This window comes from Ranitomeya variabilis, chromosome 3 (genome assembly GCF_051348905.1).
Source record: "Ranitomeya variabilis isolate aRanVar5 chromosome 3, aRanVar5.hap1, whole genome shotgun sequence".
In the NCBI taxonomy this organism is placed as follows: domain Eukaryota; kingdom Metazoa; phylum Chordata; class Amphibia; order Anura; family Dendrobatidae; genus Ranitomeya; species Ranitomeya variabilis.
In genome coordinates, this window is record NC_135234.1 from 119,722,124 (window position 1) to 119,746,742 (window position 24,619).

The 24,619-nt window shown below is 42.9% G+C and overlaps 1 protein-coding gene across 1 annotated transcript in view; it reads right to left on the reverse strand.

Annotated features, from left to right (window-relative positions):
- PHEX (phosphate regulating endopeptidase X-linked) overlaps positions 1-24,619 on the reverse strand; it is a 353,675-nt gene that overhangs the window by 53,373 nt on the left and 275,683 nt on the right. The window contains exon 13 of the mRNA XM_077294604.1: positions 15,626-15,703. Coding sequence (XP_077150719.1) covers positions 15,626-15,703 — 78 coding nt within the window. The remainder of the gene's footprint in view (positions 1-15,625; positions 15,704-24,619) is intronic.

The following is a 24,619-nucleotide window of genomic DNA, read 5'->3' on the forward strand; positions in this document are numbered from 1 at the left end:
GGCGCCCATATGACTGACACCTGAACGCTGCCGGGAGGAATAAAGTAAATTTTCTCCAGGCTGGGGGACCTCTAGGTGCCGGCACCGGGCAAGTTCAGAATGCTATAAACAAAGCAAAAATAGCGTTTTTTTCATGTGACAGGTTCCCTTTAAGCGTCATTTATGTTTGATTTTAAGAAGATGGAGTGCTTAAGTCATGTATTAGATCTGGTTTATTGGGTCAGTGCTGAGCTAAGGATTTTTTTAGCTGTACTCATGATAATAAATAGAAAGGTGACATTTCAGGCATAAGAGCATTGGCGTGATTCATCTTTTTAAGCTTGACATAAATAATAGTCAAACAGAACATCTAACACATACTAGAAACATGAAAAATACCATAAGATACATGGACTGCAAACTGAACTTCAGCACATGCACTATAGGTATTAAAAGTTTATATTTTATATAAAGTTTCTCTCCTATATCACAATACTTATATTAAATCTTCATATAATATATTGGATTTAAAATGATTTGTCAGTTTTATGTCAATAAAGGTTAATAATTACAGTATAATGCAATTTTCTAATACATTTTATTTTGTATTTCACATTAGGAACATTTTCTATATTTCTTCATGAACAGAACATGTTTTCAACCTGTGAATATTTCTAAGGATTGACAGAAAGCTGAGGTATTGAAAATGATGAAAATCTGATAGGCAAACTTTTGCAAGATACACTAAGATGAGATGTCAATCAGCGAATAACCGATTGTTCACAATTATTGGCCATGTAAACCGACATAATGAGCAAAGTGACTTAAAAGTCACCATTATTGGTGATTGGCTAAATAAGGCTGCATGAACGCTAAAAGAGCCATGTGAAGGAGCCTGGGTATTATAGAGGCACAAAGATGATGTCAGAGATATTTGTCTTGAACAGTAATGCTTTTTGGGAAAATAGAGCTATAATTTAGCAAACAATGTAGTGTTTAAGAATGTTTTTTGTGGTAGATTAGAGTAAGACAGAGTAAAACTCTGTATGGCTGTTGTAAGAAAGCAGGAGGTAGGATCCTGGATGGCAGGTATGTATCACTGAGGTGGCTGACCTCGGTCATGTAAGTCTCGAGAGATTTGCACCAGTAACAATAGGTTCTTGAGTTGGGTTATACTTTGACTAAATTGTGGTCAGGGATTTAGGAACAACCAAAAGAGACTGGATGAGAAAGATCATTCCCATACTCCAGTCTTGATATTACAGTCCTACTAAAATGCAGCTGGACTAACTCAGGGAGGAATAGTTGTGTTAAGGTTCAAGAAAGACGGAGCTGGTGGATTGTCAGTGTTCAAGCTACTACCAGAGAGCTGAAACCTCAGCGCTGTACATGAAAAAAGAGACATATTGTTGCATAGTCAGGCTTCCAGTAGACATCCATACTTGCATGATTTTGGTCCCTTACAACTTGAAGGCTAACTGGCACAAACAATGCTAATAACAACTTCTGAGATATAGGTGACTTGTGGCCTGGAAACAACATGACATTACGTTGTACTATGCCTATAACAATATTGGAACATCTAAAAAAATTCAGTAATTACACAGCCAGTCCTAGTTTATTGAAACACATTAAACAGTAAATGCACAGCTTGGCATATCACAACATTGTACCTTTTATTTAGCCCTGTATGTAAAGGTAGCATCGTAATATTCTGTAAATACAAACATTAAATGCTCTCCTGACTTTCATTTCTCTGCAAATAAAGTAATTTAAAACATAATCCATTTACATTTTCAGTTAAGTAAAACTGAGATAATATATTTATTTTACCTCGTCAGGAAAACACTGTAATGACTTTCAATATATTCAACAATTATAATGCTTAATTAATCTCCATTTTCTCCATATGAAAATCTTAATTACTTTAGCTTTAAAAAAATGTATACCCCCATGAATAATAAAAAGAAGGAATACATAAAATTTTACAAATAAAACACATTATATGATTCTGAATGCTGGAAAATTTTGGTTACAGTAAAATATTACACTTGTGGATGCTGGGTAGGAGACCTTAATCAGTATAATAGAAATTTGTTTGGATGAACACAGTGAAAGGGAAAATGTAATGTCCCCAAACACTATTAACCAGAAGATATGGGGTTAATTTGCACATTAATAGTGTTTTAAAGCTGTGCGGCCACTGTTGTGAACTATACTTCTTGGCTCCCTCTTGTGGTCACTAGTGATTTGGCACTTGGATTGTCTTTTACCAGGTTGGTACTCACCTGCTTTGTTAGGCCTGGGGTGTTGCTATTTAATCTTCCTGGATTCTCAGTCCAGTGCCTGGCATCGTTGTAATCAGTTCATTTCTGTTGCTCCTGTCTTCAGGTCCTGGTTCTTTGCAAGATAAGCTAAGTCCTGCTTTCTTATTTTTTGTTATTTTGCTTTGTTCATATTTTTGTCCAGCTTGTACAAAATGTGATTCCTGATATTGCTGGAAGCTCTAGGGGGCTGATATTCTCCCCCCTCACCGTTAATCGGTTTGGGGGTTCTTGGATATTCAGCGTGGATATTTTGCAGGGTTTTTTGCTGACCATATAAGTCATCTTACTATCTTCTGCTATTAGTCAGTGGGCCTCTCTTTGCTAAAATCTAGTTCATTCTTACGTTTGTCTTTTCTTCTTACCTCACCGTTATTATTTGTTGGGGGCTTGTATTACTTTGGGGTCTTTTCTCTGGAGGCAAGAGAGGTCTTATTTTCCCTGATAGGGTTAGTTAGTTCTCCGGCTGGCGCGAGACGTCTAGGATCAACGTAGGCACGTTCCCCGGCTGCTGTTAGTGTTTGTGCTAGGATCAGGTATATGGTCAGCCTAGTTACCACATCCCTATGAGCTGGTATTTATGTTTGCAGACTTTGATGTAATCTCTGAGATCCTTGCCATTGGGATCATAACAGTATGCCAGGCCTATGAATAGTTAATGCATTGCAGAAGTGGGATTAAAAGAAAAGGAGTTCTGAGTTTTTTTTTCTCCTCTTTCTTCCTTCCCCTTTTTCTCAGAGTGGCTGTAAGCTTTGCTGCAGACATGAATGTTCAGACCTTGATTACTAGTGTGGATCAGCTTGCTGCACGAGTGCAGAGCATTCAGGATTTTGTTGTTAGCAGTCCTATGTCTGAGCCTAAGATACCTATTCCTGAGCTGTTCTCTGGAGATCGATTTAAATTTAGGAATTTTAGGAATAATTGTAAATTGTTTCTATCTTTGAAACCTCGTTCGTCTGGAGATTCAGCTCAGCAAGTTAAAATTGTTATCTCCTTTTTGCGTGGCGACCCTCAGGATTGGGCTTTCTCGTTAGCGCCAGGAGATCCGGCATTGGCGGATGTTGATGCGTTTTTTCTGGCGCTCGGATTGCTTTATGAGGAGCCTAATCTTGAAATTCAGGCAGAAAAAGCTCTACTGGCTATCTCTCAGGGCCAGGATGAAGCCGAAGTGTATTGCCAAAAATTTCGGAAATGGTCCGTGCTTACTCGATGGAATGAATGTGCTCTGGCCGCAAATTTCAGAAATGGCCTTTCTGAAGCCATTAAGAATGTGATGGTGGGTTTCACAATTCCTACAAGTCTGAATGATTCTATGGCGCTGGCTATTCAGATTGATCGGCGTTTGCGGGAGCGCAAATCCGCTAATCCTCTGGCGGTGTTGTCTGAACAGACACCTGTTTCAATGCAATGTGATAGAAACCCCGATCCAGCAATGCAATGTGATAGAATCCTGACTAGAACCAAACGACAAAATCATAGACGACAGAATGGGCTGTGTTTTTACTGTGGTGATTCTACACATGTTATATCAGCATGCTCTAAACGCCTAACCAAGGTTGTCAGTCCTGTCTCCATTGGTAATTTGCAGCCTAAATTTATTTTGTCTGTGACTTTAATTTGTTCATTGTCTTCCTACCCTGTTATGGCGTTTGTGGATTCAGGTGCTGCCCTGAGTCTTATGGACTTGTCGTTTGCCAAGCGCTGCGGTTTTGTCCTGGAGCCTTTAAAAATTCCTATTCCTCTCAGAGGAATTGATGCTACGCCACTAGCGGAAAATAAACCGCAGTTTTGGACACAAGTGACCATGTGCATGACTCCTGAACATCGGGAGGTGATTCGTTTTCTTGTTCTGCATAAAATGAATGATTTGGTCGTGTTAGGTCTGCCATGGTTACAGACCCATAATCCTGTTTTGGATTGGAAGGCTATGTCTGTGTCGAGTTGGGGTTGTCAGGGAATTCATTGCGATTCTCCGCCGGTGTCTATTGCTACTTCTACTCCTTCAGAGGTTCCTGAGTATTTGTGTGACTATCAGGATGTATTCAGTGAGTCCAGGTCCAGTGATCTTCCTCCTCATAGGGACTGTGACTGCGCTATAGATTTGATTCCTGGCAGTAAATTTCCTAAGGGACGATTATTTAATTTGTCTGTACCCGAGCATGCCGCGATGCGTTCTTATGTCAAGGAGTCTTTGGAGAAGGGGCATATTCGTCCATCCTCTTCCCCTCTTGGTGCGGGATTCTTTTTTATGGCCAAGAAGGACGGGTCTTTGAGACCTTGTATAGACTATCGGCTTCTGAATAAAATCACTGTTAAGTTTCAGTATCCTTTGCCACTATTGTCAGACTTGTTTGCTCGGATTAAGGGTGCCAAGTGGTTCACCAAGATAGATCTTCGTGGTGCGTACAACCTTGTGCGCATTAGGCAGGGAGATGAATGGAAAACTGCATTCAATACGCCCGAAGGTCATTTTGAATACTTGGTGATGCCCTTTGGGCTCTCTAATGCTCCTTCAGTGTTTCAGTCCTTTATGCATGATATCTTCCGGAAGTATATGGATAAATTTATGATTGTTTATCTGGATGATATTCTGGTTTTCTCGGATGATTGGGATTCTCATGTAAAGCAGGTCAGGATGGTGTTTCAGGTTTTGCGTGATAATGCTTTGTTTGTGAAGGGCTCAAAGTGTCTATTTGGAGTGCAGAAGGTTTCCTTTTTGGGTTTTATTTTCTCCCCTTCTGCTGTGGAGATGGACCCAGTCAAGGTCCGAGCTATTGATGATTGGACTCAGCCCACGTCTGTTAAGAGTCTTCAGAAGTTCTTGGGGTTTGCTAATTTCTACCGTCGCTTTATCGCTAATTTTTCTAGCGTTGTTAAACCTTTGACGGATATGACCAAGAAAGGTTCTGATGTGGCTAATTGGGCCCCTGCAGCCGTGGAGGCCTTCCAGGAGCTGAAGCGCCGGTTTACTTCGGCACCTGTTTTGTGCCAGCCTGATGTCTCACTTCCCTTTCAGGTTGAAGTGGATGCTTCTGAGATCGGTGCTGGTGCTGTTTTGTCGCAGAGAGGCTCTGGTTGCTCTGTGATGAGACCATGTGCTTTTTTCTCTAGGAAGTTTTCGCCTGCTGAGCGGAACTATGATGTTGGTAATCGGGAGTTGTTGGCCATGAAGTGGGCATTTGAGGAGTGGCGTCATTGGCTCGAGGGTGCTAAGCATCGTGTGGTGGTCTTGACTGATCACAAAAATCTGATGTATCTCGAGTCTGCTAAGCGCCTGAATCCTAGACAGGCTCGTTGGTCATTGTTTTTCTCTCGTTTTGACTTTGTGGTCTCGTACCTGCCTGGTTCGAAGAATGTTAAGGCTGATGCTCTTTCTAGGTGCTTTGTGCCTGACTCTCCTGGAATCTCGGAGCCAGCTGGTATTCTTAAAGAGGGAGTAATCGTGTCGGCCATATCTCCTGATTTGTGACGTGTGTTGCAGAGATTTCAGGCTGGTAGACCTGACTCTTGTCCACCCGACAGACTGTTTGTTCCTGATAAATGGACCAGCAAAGTCATTTCCGAGGTTCATTCCTCGGTGTTGGCAGGGCATCCGGGAATTTTTGGTACCCGAGATTTGGTGGCTAGGTCCTTTTGGTGGCCTTCCTTGTAACGGGATGTGCGGTCATTTGTGCAGTCCTGTGGGACTTGTGCTCGGGCTAAGCCTTGTTGTTCTCATGCTAGCGGGTTGCTTCTGCCCTTGCCCGTCCCGAAGAGGCCTTGGACACACATTTCCATGGATTTCATTTCTGATCTTCCGGTGTCTCAAGGAATGTCTGTCATCTGGGTGGTGTGTGATCGTTTTTCCAAGATGGTCCATTTGGTACCCTTGCCTAAGTTGCCTTCCTCTTCCGATCTGGTTCCTTTGTTTTTTCAGAATGTGGTTCGTTTACACGGCATTCCGGAGAATATCGTGTCCGACAGAGGATCCCAGTTTGTGTCCAGATTCTGGCGATCTTTTTGTGCTAAAATGGGCATTGATTTGTCGTTTTCATCTGCCTTCCATCCTCAGACTAATGGTCAAACGGAGCGAACTAATCAGACACTGGAGGCTTATTTGAGATGTTTTGTTTTTGCGGACCAGGATGATTGGGTGACCTTCTTGCCATTGGCGGAGTTTGCCCTTAATAATCGGGCTAGTTCCGCTACTTTGGTTTCGCCATTCTTCTGCAACTCTGGTTTTCATCCTCGTTTCTCCTCGGGTCATGTTGAGTCTTCTGACTGTCCTGGGGTGGATTCCGTGGTGGATAGGTTGCAGCGGATTTGGAATCATGTGGTGGACAACTTGAAGTTGTCACAGGAGAAGGCTCAGCGTTTTGCCAACCGCCGCCGCGGTGTGGGTCCCCGACTTCGTGTTGGGGATTTGGTTTGGTTGTCTTCTCGGTATGTCCCTCTGAAGGTTTCCTCTCCTAAGTTTAAGCCTCGCTTTATTGGTCCTTATAAAATTTTGGAAGTTCTTAACCCGGTCTCTTTTCGTTTGGATCTTCCGGTGTCGTTTGCCATTCACAACGTGTTCCATAGGTCTTTGTTGCGGTGGTACATTTTGCCTGTGGTTCCTGCTGTTGAGCCTCCTGCTCCGGTGTTGGTTGAGGGCGAGTTGGAGTACATGGTAGAGAAGATCTTGGATTCTCGTCTCTCTAGACGGAGGCTTCAGTATTTGGTCAAATGGAAGGGCTATGGTCAGGAGGATAATTCCTGGGTGGCCGCCTCTGATGTTCATGCGGCCGATTTGGTTCGTGCCTTCCACGCTGCTCATCCTGGTCGCCCTGGTGGTCTTGGTGAGGGTTCGGTGACCCCTCCTTAAAGGGGGGGTACTGTTGTGAACTATACTTCTTGGCTCCCTCTTGTGGTCACTAGTGATTTGGCACTTGGATTGTCTTTTACCAGGTTGGTACTCACCTGCTTCGTTAGGCCTGGGGTGTTGCTATTTAATCTTCCTGGATTCTCAGTCCAGTGCCTGGCATCGTTGTAATCAGTTCATTTCTGTTTGCTCCTGTCTTCAGGTCCTGGTTCTTTGCAAGATAAGCTAAGTCCTGCTTTCTTATTTTTTGTTATTTTGCTTTGTTCATATTTTTGTCCAGCTTGTACAAAATGTGATTCCTGATATTGCTGGAAGCTCTAGGGGGCTGATATTCTCCCCCCTCACCGTTAGTCGGTTTGGGGGTTCTTGGATATTCAGCGTGGATATTTTGCAGGGTTTTTTGCTGACCATATAAGTCATCTTACTATCTTCTGCTATTAGTCAGTGGGCCTCTCTTTGCTAAAATCTATTTCATTCTTACGTTTGTCTTTTCTTCTTACCTCACCGTTATTATTTGTTGGGGGCTTGTATTACTTTGGGGTCTTTTCTCTGGAGGCAAGAGAGGTCTTATTTTCCCTGATAGGGTTAGTTAGTTCTCCGGCAGGCACGAGACGTCTAGGATCAACGTAGGCACGTTCCCCGGCTGCTGTTAGTGTTTGTGCTAGGATCAGGTATATGGTCAGCCTAGTTACCACGTCCCTATGAGCTGGTATTTATGTTTGCAGACTTTGCTGTAATCTCTGAGATCCTTGCCATTGGGATCATAACAGGCCACCCTACTGAAAGTGCAGCTACTGGGAGGAAATTAACTTTATTCCTCCCAGCAGCCTCCGGCTTTCAGTCACAGAGCTCATCTTCAGTTAGTTACATATAGTTACATAGTTATTGAGGTTGAAGGAAGACTTTAAGTCCATCTAGTTCAACCCATAGCCTAACCTAACATGCCCTAACATGTTGATCCAGAGGAAGGCAAAAAAAACCCATGTGGCAAAGAGTAACTCCACCATGGGGAAAAAAATTCCTTCCCGACTCCACATACGGCAATCAGACTAGTTCCCTGGATCAACGCCTTATCAAGGAATCTAGTGTATATACCCTGTAATATTATACTTTTCCAGAAAGGTATCCAGTCCCCTCTTAAATTTAATTAATGAATCACTCATTACAACATCATACGGCAGAGAGTTCCATAGTCTCACTGCTCTTACAGTAAAGAATCCGCGTCTGTTATTATGCTTAAACCTTCTTTCCTCCAGACGTAGAGGATGCCCCCTTGTCCCTGTCTCAGGTCTATGATTAAAAAGATCATCAGAAAGGTCTTTGTACTGTCCCCTCATATATTTATACATTAAAATAAGATCACCCCTTAGTCTTCGTTTTTCCAAACTAAATAGCCCCAAGTGTAATAACCTATCTTGGTATTGCAGACCCCCAAGTCCTCTAATAACCTTGGTCGCTCTTCTCTGCACCCGCTCTAGTTCAGCTATGTCTTTCTTATACACCGGAGACCAGAACTGTGCACAGTATTCTAAGTGTGGTCGAACTAGTGACTTGTATAGAGGTAAAATTATGTTCTCCTCATGAGCATCAATGCCTCTTTTAATACATCCCATTATTTTATTTGCCTTTGTAGCAGCTGCCTGACACTGGCCACTGAATATGAGTCTGTCATCCACCCATACACCCAGGTCTTTTTCATTGATGGTTTTGCCCAGAGTTTTAGAATTAAGCACATAGTTATACATCTTATTACTTCTACCCAAGTGCATGACCTTACATTTATCCCCATTAAAGCTCATTTGCCATTTATCAGCCCAAGCTTCTAGTTTACATAAATCATCCTGTAATATAAAATTGTCCTCCCCTATTGATTACCCTACAGAGTTTAGTGTCATCTGCAAATATTGAAATTCTACTCTGAATGCCCCCTACAAGGTCATTAATAAATATGTTAAAAAGAAGAGGGCCCAATACTGACCCCTGTGGTACCCCACTGCTAACCGCGACCCAGTCCGAGTGTGCTCCATTAATAACCACCCTTTGTTTCCTATCCCTGAGCCAGCTCTCAACCCACTTACACATATTTTCCCCTATCCCCATTACTCTCATTTTATGTATCAACCTTTTGTGTGGCACCGTATCAAAAGCTTTGGAAAAGTCCATATACACTACGTCCACTGGGTTCCCTTGGTCCAGTCCGGAACTTACCTCTTCATAGAAGCTGATCAAATTAGTCTGACATGAGCGGTCCCTAGTAAACCCGTGCTGATACTGGGTCATGAGGTTATTCCTCTTCAGATACTCCAGTATAGCATCCCTTAGAATGCCCTCCAGGATTTTACCCACAGTAGAGGTTAAACTTACTGGCCTATAATTACCGAGTTCAGTTTTTGCCCCTTTTTTGAATATTGGCACCACATTTGCTATACGCCAGTCCTGTGGTACAGACCCTGTTATTATGGACTCTTTAAAGATTAAAAATAATGGTCTATCAATGACTGTACTTAGTTCCTGCAGTACTCGGGGGTGTATCCCATCCGGGCCCGGAGATTTGTCAATTTTAGTGATTTTTAGACGCCGCTGTACTTCCTGCTGGGTTAAGCAGGTGACATTTAATGGGGAATTTTTATCACTAGTCATATTGGCTGCCATGGGATTTTCTTTTGTAAATACTGATGAAAAAAAGTCATTTAGCAGATTGGCTTTTTCCTCATCCTCATCCACCATTTCACCCAGACTATTTTTAAGGGGGCCAACACTGTCATTTTTTAGTTTCTTACTATTTATGTAGTTAAAGAATATTTTGGGGTTATTTTTGCTCTCTCTAGCAATGAGTCTCTCTGTCTCAATCTTTGCTGCCTTGATTTGCTTTTTACAGAATTTATTTAATTTTCTGTATTTATTTAATGCCTCATCACTACCTACTTCCTTTAATTCTCTAAATGCTTTCTTTTTGTTCCTTATTGCGCCCCTAACAGCTCTATTTAGCCATATTGGTTTCCTCCTATTTCTAGTATGTTTATTCCCATACGGTATATACTGTGCACAGGTCCTATCCAGGATGCTAATAAACGTCTCCCATTTTCTTTGTGTATTTTTGTGTCTCAGGATATCGTCCCAGTTAATTGCACCAAGATCCTCTCTCATCCGTTGGAAATTTGCCCTCCTGAAGTTTAGTGTCCTTGTCACCCCCCTACTACCCATCTTATTAAAGGTTACATGAAAACTTATTATTTTATGATCACTATTCCCCAAGTGACCCCCAACCCTTATATTTGATATGCGGTCTGGCCTGTTGGTTAATATTAGATCTAGCAGTGCCCCCCTCCTTGTTGGGTCCTGAACCAGCTGTGAAAGGTAATTGTCTCTCATAGTTGTCAAAAACCGATTACCTTTGCTGGAACTGCAGGTTTCTGTTCCCCAATCTATTTCAGGGTAGTTGAAGTCCCCCATAATAATGACTTCTCCTTGAGTCGCAGCTTCATCTATTTGCTTTACGAGGATATTCTCCATTGCTTCCATTATTTTTGGAGATTTATAACAAACCCCTATCAGTAATTTATTATTTTTTCCCCCTCCCCTTATCTCCACCCACAGGGACTCCACATTTTCATTAAATTCACCTATATTATCACGCAGGATGGGTTTTAAGGAAGATTTTACATATAGACACACCCCTCCCCCTCGCTTATCTGTACGGTCATTTCTGAACAGGCTATAGCCCTGCAAGTTAACAGCCCAGTCATGGCTCTCATCCAGCCACGTCTCAGATATCCCCACCATGTCATAATTATGCTCCAACAACATTAGTTCTAATTCGTCCATTTTGTTGGCGAGGCTTCTGGCATTAGTATACATGCACTTGATGTTACTCTCTGTACCTCTATTCTTTCTTAAATTATTAACTGTTCTAACCCCACCCCCCATGCCACCGCCACCCCCAACTTCCTTATTTGTGCCCAGCTCTCTATCTGCACTATCTTCCCCTCCTATAAAATGAATACCCTCCCCCCCAATCCCTAGTTTAAACACTCCTCCAACCTTCTAACCATTTTCTCCCCCAGCACAGCTGCCCCTTCCCCATTGAGGTGCAGCCCGTCCCTAGCGTAGAGCCTGTAGCCCACTGAGAAGTCGGCCCAGTTCTGCAGGAACCCAAACCCCTCCTTCCTACACCAATTCTTGAGCCACTTATTAACCTCCCTAATCTCCCGTTGCCTCTCTGGCGTGGCACGTGGTACAGGCAGTATTTCGGAAAATACCACGTTGGAGGTCCTTGCTTTCAGCTTGCAGCCTAATTCCCTGAAATCATCTTTAAGGACCTTCCACCTACCTCTAACTTTGTCATTTGTGCCAATGTGCACCATGACTGCTGGGTCCTCACCAGCCCCTCCCAGTAATCTGTCCACCCGATCGGCGATGTGTCGGACTCGAGCGCCAGGTAGGCAGCACACCGTCCGACGATCCCTGTCTTTGTGACAGATTGCCCTATCTGTTCCCCTAATAATTGAGTCCCCCACTACCAGCACCTGTCTGATCTTAGTACACAGTGTGTGCTAGCTGTATCTATGCCCAGCACTGACTGAAAGCCATCTTTGCACTGATACACTACAGAGAAAGCTGTCAGTCAATTATGGGGAGTGGTTACAGCTTGCATACACTGTGTACTAAGCGGTGACTGAAGGTGCTCCAGCCAGGCCTCCATGACTGAAAGCCCGAGGCTGCCAGGAGGAACAAAGTTAATTTGCTTCTAGTAACTGTGCTTTCAGTACAGTGGCTGCACAATTTTAGAATACTGATAACCTTTAGGATCACGCCATATCTGTATGTTAAAAATATTTGGAGACATGACAGCTTCCCTTTAAAATGCGACAGTGCAACCTGTAGCTCCCTGCCACATACACCTGGCAGGAGGTTACCTGAGGGGTCTTGCAGTTCCTTGTTTTTTGCTTGGTCTTCCATTTAAAACTGCCCCATAGTGAAAGATTGAAGCACCCGTTGGTGGTGGCTCCAGATAATTTTGCCCATAATTTCCTATACATACATACACATCTTGAAATGTGTTTCAATTAATTTTTTTTCCATATGATTGATAAATAATCATTTAAACTTTTTTTAAAATATGCAATTGTGATGTTATACATTTACTAGATGGTGGCCGATTCTAACGCATTGGGTATTCTAGAATATGCATGTCCACGTAGTATATTGCCCAGCCACGTAGTATATTGCCCAGCTACGTAGTATATTGCCCAGTGACATAGTATATTGCCCAGCCACATAGTATATTGCCCAGCGACGTAGTGTATTGCCCAGCCACATAGTATATTGTCCAGCCACGTAGTATATTGCCCAGTGATGTAGTATATTGCCCAGACACGTAGTATAATGCCCAGTGAAGTAGCATATTGCCCAGCCACGTAGTATATTGGCCAGCGACGTTGTATATTGCCCAGTGACGTAGTATATTGCCCAGCCACGTAGTATATTGCCCAGCCACGTAGTATATTGCCCAGTCACATAGTATATTGCACAGCCCATGTAGTATATTGCCCAGTCACGTAGTATATTGCACAGCCCACGTAGTATATTGCCCAGACACGTAGTATATTGCCCAGTAACGTAGTATATTGCCCAGCCACGTAGTATATTGCCCAGCCACGTAGTATAGTGCCCAGCCACGTAGTATGTAGTATATTGGTCAGCCACGTAGTATATTGCCCAGCCATGTACTATATTGCGCAGTAACGTAGTATATTGCCCAGTGATGTAAAATAAAAAATAAACATACTCACCTTCCGAAGTGCCGTTGAAGTCCTGGTGCCTGTGTATGGTGCACACGGCAGCTTCTGGTCCCAGGGTTGGTATGAGCGCAGGACCTGTGATGATGTCGCGGTCACATGACCGTGATATCATGGCAGGTCCCTCTCGCGCAGGTGCGCAGGACCTGTGATGACGTCGTGATCACATGACCGTGACGTCATGGCAGGTCCTTCTCACGCAGGCGCGCAGGACCTGTGATGACATCGCTGTCACATGACCGTGATGTCATGGCAGGTCCTAGTCACGCAGGAGCACAGGACCTGTGATGACGTCACGGTCACATGACCGTGACATCATGGCAGGTCCTTCTCGCATCCTTAGCACCGGAACCTGCCGCTTGCACTGCCGAGAACACCTCGCCACGTTGGAGGGTGAGAATAACCTTTTTTTATTATTATTATTTGTAACAGATCTTTTTACTATCAATAGTCAAAAGTTGGTCACACAGGGTTAATAGCTGCGTTAATGGAGTGCGTTACACCGCGGTCCATTAACGCTGGCATTAACCCTGTGTGAGCGCTGACTGGAGGGGAGTATGGAGGAGACACTGACTGCGGGGAGGAAGGAGCGGCCATGTTGCCGCCGGACTGTGCCCGTCGCTGATTGGTCGTGGCAATGGTTGTGGGTGTTTTGCTACGACCAATCAGCGACTTGGATTTCCATCACAGACAGAGGCCGTGACCAATGAATATCCACAACAGACAGACGGAAGTGACCCTTAGACAATTATATAGCGGATGGCATATCTGTAGGAAATTATTGGGCTATACCACTGTTTGGATCCCAGAACTATTCAAAGGTCAAGGATGGCATGTCCCAATTTTTTTCATGATATGCTGGCCAGATTCTTCCAATTTGATGTCCCAGCAGTAGGTCCACTCTATGGATAAGATATTTATGACATATCTTATAGAAAGATTGTGCGTGTCAATTGTAGAAATATCCCTTTATTATACACTGCTCAAAAAAAAAAAGGGAACACTTAAACAACAGAATATAACTCCAAGTAAATAAAACTTCTGTGAAATCAAACTGTCCACTTAGGAAGCAACACTGTTTGACAATCAATTTCACATGCTGTTGTGCAAATGGAATAGACAACAGATGGAAATTATTGGCAATGATCAAGACACACTCAATAAAGGAGTGGTTCTGCAGGTGGGGACCACAGACCTCATCTCAGTACCAATCCTTTCTGGCTGATGTTTTGGACACTTTTGAATGTTGGTTGTGCTTTCACACTCATGGTAGCATGAGACGGACTCTACAACCCACACAAGTGGCTCAGGTAGTGCAGCTCATCCAGGATGGCACATCAATGCGAGCTGTGCAAGAAGGTTTGCTGTGTCTGTCGGCGTAGTGTCCAGAGGCTGGAGGCACTACCAGGAGACAGACCAGTACACCAGGAGACGTGGAGGGGGCTGTAGGACGGCAACAACCAAGCAGCATGACCACTACCTCAGCCTTTGTGCAAGGATGAACTGGAGGAGCACAGCCAGAGCTCTGCAAAATGACCTCCAGCAGGCCACAAATATGCATGTGTCCGCACAAACGGTTAGAAACTGTCTCCATGAGGATGGTTTGAGTGCCTGATGTCCACAGATGGGGGTTGTGCTCACAGCCCAACACCGTGCAGGACGCTTGGCATTTGCCACAGAACACCAGGATTGGCAAATTCACCAATTGCACCCTGTGCTCTTCACAGATGAAAGCAGGTTCACACTGAGCACACGTGACAGACGTGACAGAGTCTGGAGACGCTGTGGAGAGCGATCTGCTGCCTGCAACATCCTTCATTATGATCGGTTTGGCAGTGAGTCAGTAATGGTGTGGGTGGCATCTCTTTGGAGGGCTGTGCGGCCCTCCATGTGCTCGCCAGAAGTAGCCTGACTGCCATTAGTTAATGAGATGAGATTCTCAGACCCCTTGTGAGACCATATGCTGGTGCGGTTGGCCCTGGATTGCTCCTAATGCAGGACAAAGCCAGACCTCATGTGGCTGGAGTGTGTCAGCAGTTTCTGCAAGATGAAGGCATTGAAGCTATGGACTGGCCTGCCCGTTCCCCAGACCTGGATCCGATTGAACACATCTGGGACATCATGACACCATCCACCAATGTTATATTGCACCACAGACTGTCCAGGAGTTAGTGGATGCTTTAGTCCAGGTCTGGAAGGAGATCCCTCAGGAGACCATCCGCCACCTCATCATGAGCATGCCCAGGCCTTGTAGGGAGGTCATACAGGCACGTGGAGGCCACACACACTACTGAGCATCATTTCCTTGTCTTGAGGCATTTCCACTGACGTTGGATCAGCCTGTAACTTCATTTTCCACTTTGATTTTGAACATCATTCCAAATCCAGACCTCCGTGGGATATTAGTTGTGATTTACGTTGATCATTTTTAGGTTTTATTGTTCTCAACACATTCCACTATGTAATAAATAAAGATTTACAACTGGAATATTTCATTCAGTGATATCTAGGATGTGGGATTTTAGTGTTCCCTTTATTTTTTTGAGCAGTGTATTTGTTTGTCAAAATAAAATTTAAGCGATTGTGTCTTTTATCACCATAAATCAAACCAGAACAAGCCAGACAAGCTGTATAAAGACTATAGAAAGTGATTTAAGAACTGCTGACATCAGCGTTTCACGTACTGTTTTAATGTCTTCATTTATGTAAGTTTCATTTAATAGAAACCCCGGATATCCAACTTTTGCCATTACAGCTTTTGCCTGTAAAAGTAAAGTAAAAAAAAATACTGTTAACCATAAGAAAATGATTTGTTATACTGAGGACAAGATCAATAAAAGAGGAAAGTCAAAATCAATATAATGTTATAAATAGTTACATTCAGCACTGACATTAACAAAGAAGCAGATAATAGGTGCTGGGACAATTACCAGTGATGGTGTAATGTTAGACTATGGCACCTTCACTGTACAAAGGCAGAGGTGGAGGTAATAACACAATGTGGACGTCTAGCCACAGGCCCCAATAGAAGAGCTCCAAGTCATAGGAGTTTCCAATAAAAATGTACACTGTATTTATTACATCTTTAACCCATTCCCAATTGTGCTGTTTTCCATTAACCCCTTCCCAATTGGGAAATTTTCCATTTTTGCGCTTTCGTTTTTTCCTCCCCTTCTTCCCAAAGCCGTAAAAAAAATAATTTTTGTCATCAACATAGCCATAATTGGGCTTGTTTTTTGAGGGCTGAACTGTAGTTTTGAAGGACACCATCCATTTTGACCATGCAATGTATTGGAAAAGGGAAAAAAAATTCTTCAAGTGTGGTGAAATTGTGGAAAATACTCACAATTCTACAATATAGAGTATTTTTGTTTTTTTGTTTTTATGGCACTCATTGTGTGACAGTATGATTCTCCAGGTCAGTACAATTACATCAATATGAAACTTGCATAGTATTTTTTTTAGTTTACAGGATGGAAAACAATCTGAAATTACTAAAAGCATTTTTGCTTGTGTAGCCATTTTCTGAGACCGATAATGTTTTCATTTTTCAGTTGATAGTGCTGTTTGAGGGTTTGTTGCTTTTATTGATACCAGTTTGCGGATACGAATTCTTGATCGCTTCCTTTTGCATGTTTAGCAGTGTTGCCACAACCTAAAAAAACAGCAATTCTGGGGTTTTGATTCATTTTCTCCTTACAGATTTTACCAGTCGGGTTGATTAATTTTAGGTTTTCATAGATCAGACCCGTCTTTACCACATATGTGGATTTTTTAATGCTTGCTTTTCTTTATTTTTAATGTGTGAAAATATAAGGGGATTAAAATTGTATTTACTGTTTTCATATAATGACATTTTGTTTATTTCTGCTGTTAATTTTTTATGGGTCTTGAACTTGTCCAAATGTTTTTACTATAAAATACTGAAGTATTGCTACAAATAGCAAAAATAAAGTCTCCTATGAAGTCCAGCTAACTATGTGCACACCTTTTAATGGCTTGATACAGACCCTGCGTGGCCAAAAAGTTGTATGATTTTTCTCTTGTGTGTACACTGGAATCAATAAAGTTGTGTACACTGGAATCAATAAAGTTTTTGTGAATGAGGATTTTCGATGTCTTGGATCTTTAGGTGGCTATAAGCTTCCAAATATCAAGACTAAATTTCAGCATCAGTCCAGCACTGACTGAAATGATTTTGATGCAGACTTCAAAAAGACATACAGACTAATATCCTCATAGGTTTTTTTTTTAATATATCTAGAATCCACTGTGAGAACTTGACATGAACACAATAATGGAAGAGTCAGATGGCTGTATAACTCGAATGGGGAACGCAACGCAATGCTAAGATTGGCTGGCGGCTCTCTCAACCTTTGCGTGACATGGCAGCATGTATTTCTATGCAGCTATCACGCCATGGTCAGGAGAACCACCAGCCAGTGGTGAGCATTGTGTTGCGAACTTGCGATCCATGTCCAATTCTATGGCTGTCTGACTCATTCCTAAAGCAGTAGCATTGGATGGGTATATATTGTATTCTCATTATAATATATTCATCATTTCACTCATAGATCTTGATATCTCATACAAAAGTTCATCATTACACTTAAATGTGCTGACATCAAAGGGCAATGATAACATCTATCAATTACAGACCAAGCTGTAAATGCGTCATTGGTGGGTGATAGTGGTGGGGTGAGAGATCTGGAGCAGGGTCTTCACATTTGGCCTAGTATTCCATGAAGTAAATAAGCCATTATCACTGCTTACATGTTAATGCAAAGGCAATTTAAACATGAGCTGACACATTATTGCTTGGTTGCTTATGGCTTCATTGAACGTACTTTTGTGAGAAGATTGAGAAGAGATACGACAGTACACTCACACTAAATCACAAGTTATATGGTCTGTAACCCATAACACTGTTGCCAATGTGCACTTTACCGGATCTCCTACTCCATATTTCTCAAGTAAATGCAGCAGTGTATTGTGTTTTACTGACAAGATGCTATATATTGTCTGCATACGAAGTAAATACATTAAATTACTGTATATAAACATATTAACAAAATATTCCACAAATTTACAGTATAATGTGTATCTAATATATAAAATATAGTAGATAGCATTATTATGTTATAATTTTGCATACTTAAAAGCTAAAAAGCACATATTTAAATATAAGCAAGTTGCAAATGAATCTGTCCTCAAAATTCTACTCTGCAGAAATCATATTTTATATCTTAAGCGAGAGGAAAATACCTACATTTTTAGGGAGCATTACCTATATTTAAAAAGAATGTGTCAGCAGGTTTTTGCTACCTCATCTGAGAGCAGCATGATGTAGTCAAAGAGACCCTGAATTCAACAATGAGTCACTTAGTTTACAAGGTGCAGCAGTTCTGACACAGAGTTCTTAGATTTAGCAATGCAGCAGAGCTGAGAAAGCTAACTCCGCCCACACCAGGCTCTGTACGTACACAGTCTATTGACAGTGAGCTGCTTATCACTGGAGGGGGCAGAGACCTTTCAGTGCTCTTGCGGACAGCTAGTCACAGCAATGATAAATCAAAATTGCTGATCGTTCAAGAAAAAAGTGTACTAGAGAACTACATTTGTAAACACAATGATATAAACTTTTTTTTGGAGAATAGAAAAGTCACAAGACAGGTTAAAAACATAAAAAAGAAAAGGGGGAAACCATTAGGTGGCACCGCAACCCCACATATGTAAATCGCTACCAGGTGGATACAAACATACTGTCACCTGAACTACCCAATAGTATATAGCAATACTTATAATAACATTGATTTTATATCTACATTCACAGATTTATCCCATAATAAAGTATAGATAAGTCAGAGTAGGATAAGAACAGAATGAAGCAGGATACCTGTGCAGGATTGTGGTGAAAAACCCAGGCAAAAACACTGATGTACGTTTCGGCATATACAGTCATGGCAAAAAGTTTTGAGAATGACACCAAAATTATATTTTCACACGATCTGCTGCCCTCTGGTTTTTATTAGTGTTTGTCTGATGTTTATATCACATACAGAAATATAATTGCAATCATATTATGAGTACCAATAGGTTATATTGACAGTTAGAATGAGTTAATGCAGCAAGTCAATATTTGCAGTGTTGACCCTTCTTCTTCAAGACCTCTGCAATTCTCCCTGGCATGCTCTCAATCAACTTCTGGACCAAATCCTGACTGATAGCAGTCCATTCTTGCATAATCAATGCTTGCATTTAGCCAGAATTTGTTGGTTTTTGTTTGTCCACCCGTCTCTTGATGATTGACCACGAGTTCTCAATGGGGATAAGATCTGGGGAGTTTCCAGGCAATGGACCCAAAATCTCTATGTTTTGTTCCATGAGCCATTTAGTTATCACCTTTGCTTTATGGCAAGGTGCTCCATCATGCTGGAAAAGGCATTGTTGGGTGCCAAACTGCTCTTGGACGGTTGGGAGAAGTTGCTCTTGGAGGACATTCTGGTACCATTCTTTATTCATGGCTGTGTTTTTAGGCAAGACTGTGAATGAGCCGATTCCCTTGGCTGAGAAGCAACCCCACACATGAATGGTTTCAGGATGCTTTACAGTTGGCATGAGACAAGACTGGTGGTAGCGCTCACCTCTTCTTCTTCGAATAAGCTGTTTTCCAGATGTCCCAAACAATCGAAAAGGGGATTCATCAGAGAAAATGACTTTGCCCCAGTCCTCAGCAGTCCACTCCCTGTACCTTTTGCAGAATATCAGTCGGTCCCTGATGTTTTTTCTGGAGAGAAGTGGCTTCTTTGCTGCCTTTTTTGAAACCAGGCCTTGCTCAAAGCTCGGCACTGCTGGTAGTCCGATCCCGCAGCTGAAACAGTTTTAAGATACGGTCCTGGCGCTTGCTGGTCTTTCTTGGGCGCCCTGGAGCCTTTTTGACAACAATGGAAGCTCTCTCCTTGACGTTCTTGATGATGCGATAGATTGTTGACTGAGGTGCACTCTTTGTAGCTGCGATACGCTTCCCAGTTAGGCCATTTTTGTGCAATGCAATGATGGCTGCACATGTTTCTTTAGAGATAACCATGGCTAACTGAAGAGAAACAATGATACCAAGCACCAGCCTCCTTTTAAAGTGTCCAGTGATGTCATTCTTACTTAATCATGACTGATTGATCGCCAGCCCTGTCCTCATCAACACCCACACCTGTGTTAATGGATCAATCACTAAAACGATGTTAGCTGCTCCTTTTAAGGCAGGACTGCAATGATGTTGAAATGTGTTTTGGGGGTTAAAGTTCATTTTCTGGGCAAATATTGACTTTGCAAGTACAGTAATTGCTGTTAAGCTGATCACTCTGACATTCAGGAGTATATGCAAATTGCCATTAGAAAAAATGAAGCAGTAGACTTTGGAAAAATTAATATTTGTCTCATTCTCAAAATTTTTGTCCATGACATTACCTTCTTCTGGGGGTGGCATCACACTAATGAGAGCAACCTTATATATCCTAGATTGGCCAATCAACCGATACACACACACAAATGGGAGTTAATTGTGAAGTGTATTACAACTCAGATTGAGGCAATGGTTTGGCCACATACAGCTTATTAATGCAAGTTGGTAACACCTCCCAAAATGATGTCATAGTCACACGCATTATAATAATAATAATAATAATAATTTTATTTATATAGCGCCAACATATTCCGCAGCGCTTTACAACTTATAGAGGGGACTTATACAGACAACAGACATTACAGCATAACAGAAATCACAGTTCAAAACAGATACCAGGAGGAATGAGGGCCCTGCTGCTCGCAAGCTTACAATCTATGAGGAAAAGGGGAGACACAAGAGGTGGATGGTAACAATTGCTTTAGTTATTTGGACCAGCCATAGTGTAAGGCTCGGGTGTTCATGTAAAGCTGCATGAACCAGTTAACTGCCTAAGTATGTAACAGTACAGACACAGAGGCTATTAACTGCATAAAGTGTATGAGAACACGATGGAGGAACGTGATTATGTTGTTGTTTTTTATTAATAGGCCACACAGGGATAATTAGGTTAATGCGTTGAGGCGGTAGGCCAATCTGAACAAATGAGTTTTTAGTGCACGCTTAAAACTGTGGGGATTGGGGATTAATTGTATTAACCTAGGTAGTGCATTCCAAAGAATCGGCGCCGCACGTGTAAAGTCTTGGAGACGGGAGTGGGAGGTTCTGATTATTGAGGATGCTAACCTGAGGTCATTAGCAGAGCGGAGGGCACGGGTAGGTTGGTAGACTGAGACCAGAGAGGAGATGTAGGGTGGTGCTGAGCCATGGAGTGCTTTGTGGATGAGGGTAGTAGTTTTGTACTGGATTCTGGATTGGATGGGTAGCCAGTGTAATGACTGGCACAAGGTAGAGGCATCGGTGTAACGGTTGGCGAGGAATATGATCCTGGCAGCAGCATTCAGGACAGATTGGAGCGGGGAGAGTCTGGTAAAAGGTAGGCCAATTAGTAGAGAGTTACAATAGTCCAGACGAGAATGAATAAGTGAGACAGTAAGAGTTTTTGCAGAGTCGAAAGTAAGAAAAGGGCGAATTCTGGAAATGTTTTTGAGATGCAGATAAGAAGAGCGAGCCAGTGATCGGATGTGGGGGGTGAATGAAAGCTCGGAATCAAGGATGACTCCAAGGCAGCGGGCATGTTGCTTTGGAGTAATGGTGGAACCGCACACAGAGATGGCAATGTCGGGCAAAGGTAGGTTTGTAGAGGGAGAGAACACGAGGAGTTCAGTTTTTGACAGGTTCAGTTTCAGATAGAGGGAGGACATGATGTTAGAGACAGCGGTAAGACAATCACTGGTGTTTTCTAAAAAGGTCGGCGTGATAACAGGAGAAGAGGTATATAATTGGGTGTCGTCAGCATAGAGATGGTACTGGAAACCAAATCTACTGATTGTTTGTCCAATAGGGGCAGTATACAAAGAGAAGAGGAGGGGGCCTAGGACTGATCCTTGAGGAACCCCAACAGTAAGGGGAAGGTGAGAGGAGGAGGAACCAGCAAAACAAACAGTGAAGGATCGGCCAGAGAGATAGGAGGAGAACCAAGAGAGAACGGTGTCCTTGAGGCCGATGGAGCGGAGCATAGTGAGGAGGAGCTGATGATCCACAGTGTCGAATGCTGCGGAGAGATCCAAGAGAATTAGCATGGAATAGTGACCATTAGATTTAGCTGTTAGCAGGTCATTAGAGACTTTAGTGAGGGCAGTTTCAGTAGAGTGTAAAGAGCGGAAACCAGATTGAAGAGGGTCGAGAAGAGAATTATCTGAGAGATAGCGGGTAAGACGGGAGTGGACCAGGCGTTCCAGGAGTTTAGAGATGAAGGGAAGATTAGAGACAGGTCTATAATTAGCGGCACAATTTTGATCGAGGGAGGGCTTTTTAAGTAGTGGATGTATGATGGCATGCTTAAATGAGGAGGGAAAAATACCGGAAGTGAGGGAAAGGTTGAATATTTTTGTTAGGTGAGAGGTGACAGCCGGGGAAAGGGACTGGAGGAGATGCGACGGAATGGGGTCGCTGGTGCAAGTGGTCGGGCGAGAAGATGCAAGGAGCCTGCTTACTTCTTCTTCTGTAACTGGTTCAAAGTCAGAGAGTGAACTAGATGCAGTGGGGGAGGGAGGACAGTGCTTGGTATGAAGAGATTGGGAAATGATTTCCTGTCGAATGTGGTCAATTTTTTCTTTGAAGTAATTGGCCAGATCGTCAGCGTGGAGATCTGTGGTTGGGGCCTGCTCTCTTGGGTTGAGTAGGGACCGGAAAGTGTCAAAGAGACGTTTAGGGTTATTGGACAGCGAGGTGATGAGGGTGTTGAAATAGGTTTGTTTGGAGAGGTGAAGGGCAGAGTTGTATGTTTTTAACATGAACTTATAATGGATGAAATCTTCGGGCAGATTAGATTTTCTCCACAGACGTTCGGCGCACCTGGAGCACCGCTGCAGGAAACGTGTTTGCAGCGTGTGCCACGGTTGTCGCTGTCTGTGCCGAGTTGTTCTATGTATAGGAGGTGCAGCTTCTTCCAGGGCACTTTGCAGGGTTTCATTGTAATGCTTCAGAGCAGAATCAGGACAAGAGATGGAGGAGATTGGGGCCAATGAAGACTGCAAGTTCTTCATAAGTTTCTGGGTGTTAATGGCCTGTATGTTTCTATAAGTGTGGAAAGTGGGGATGACCTGAGCGGGATGGCAGTTCTTGATAGAGAATGAAAGAAGGTTGTGGTCAGAGAGCGGGAGAGGGGAGTTTGTGAAATCATCCAGTGAGCAAAGCCGGGAGAAGACCAAACCAAGGGAGTTTCCATCATCATGTGTTGGAGAGTTAGTATGCTGCGAGAGGCCGAAAGAGGAGGTTAGAGATAAAAGGTGAGAAGCAGATGGGGAGAGGGGAGAAGCAATTGGGATATTGAAATCACCCATGATGAGGGTGGGGGTGTCATAAGAGAGAAAGTGTGGAAGCCAGGTGGCAAAATGATCCAGGAACTGGTGAGAGGGGCCGGGAGGACGATACACCACCGCCACTCGCATGGAGAAGGGGACGTAGAATCTGACAGCATGGACCTCAAAGGAAGGGAATACAAGTGAGGGTACTTGGGGGATAACTTGGAAGGTACATTTGGGTGAAAGGAGCAGACCAACGCCTCCACCTGCTCTGTTGTCTGATCTTGGGGTATGAGAAAAGTGTAGTCCACCAAATGAGAGAGCAGCAGCAGCGGTGGTGTCTGACTGCTGGATCCAGGTTTCAGTAAGAGCCAGGAGATTAAGAGAGTTAGAAAGGAAGAAGTCATGAATGAAGGAGAGTTTATTACACACAGAGCGAGAATTCCAAAGAGCACAATTGAAAGAGACAGAAGGCATGCATGGAATATTAATAAGGTTAGAGGGGTTTCTGGGTGTAGCAGTTGGGAGGTTTGACTGGCTATAACATGGGGGGCCGGGGTTCGGAGAGATGTCTCCAGCAACTAGGAGAAGGAGGATAGAAAGAGTGAGCAGATGGTTAAGTGATTTGTGAGAGCGTCTCTTGTGTTGGATGGTGGGACTGAATGGATCTGCGCTGTTAAGCAATGTGAACAGAGCATGAGTGCTATACATAGGAGAGGCCAGGACAGAGGGGCCAATATGGATGGAGTGTAAAGAGTTGATGCAAGGGCGGTGATTGTGTGTGAAAGCAGCAGCCATGATATAGATTATACAAATACATATGGTGAGTATTTGCTGTGTGCCAACTGAATAGGGAATAGATTTTGATTGTCTTACCTGTCTCCTGCCCTGTCTAACTGCCATGTTATAACTGCTGAATACTTAGAAAAAAAAGTACTTTGAAAAAAAAAAAAAAATGTACACGAATAATAGTGCACGAATGCCCCCTGCATGAATGCTTCCCCAAGCTATATCTACATTTATAGGTGGCCAGCTCTTAGATCTCACTTTTTTTTTTTTTTTTTTTTTGGTCTTCCCCCCTCTCGTTACCAATCAATCTAACTCAATTGAGACAGCAGGGCACAATAAATGTAGTGATCAGATAAACAAATGTCCAGGTCTACATGGATCATAAACCCCTTTGAAAAACAGTTATGCGAACTCTTGGCATAAGGACAAGCAGAAGAGAATTAAATATCTAGAAACAAAAACAA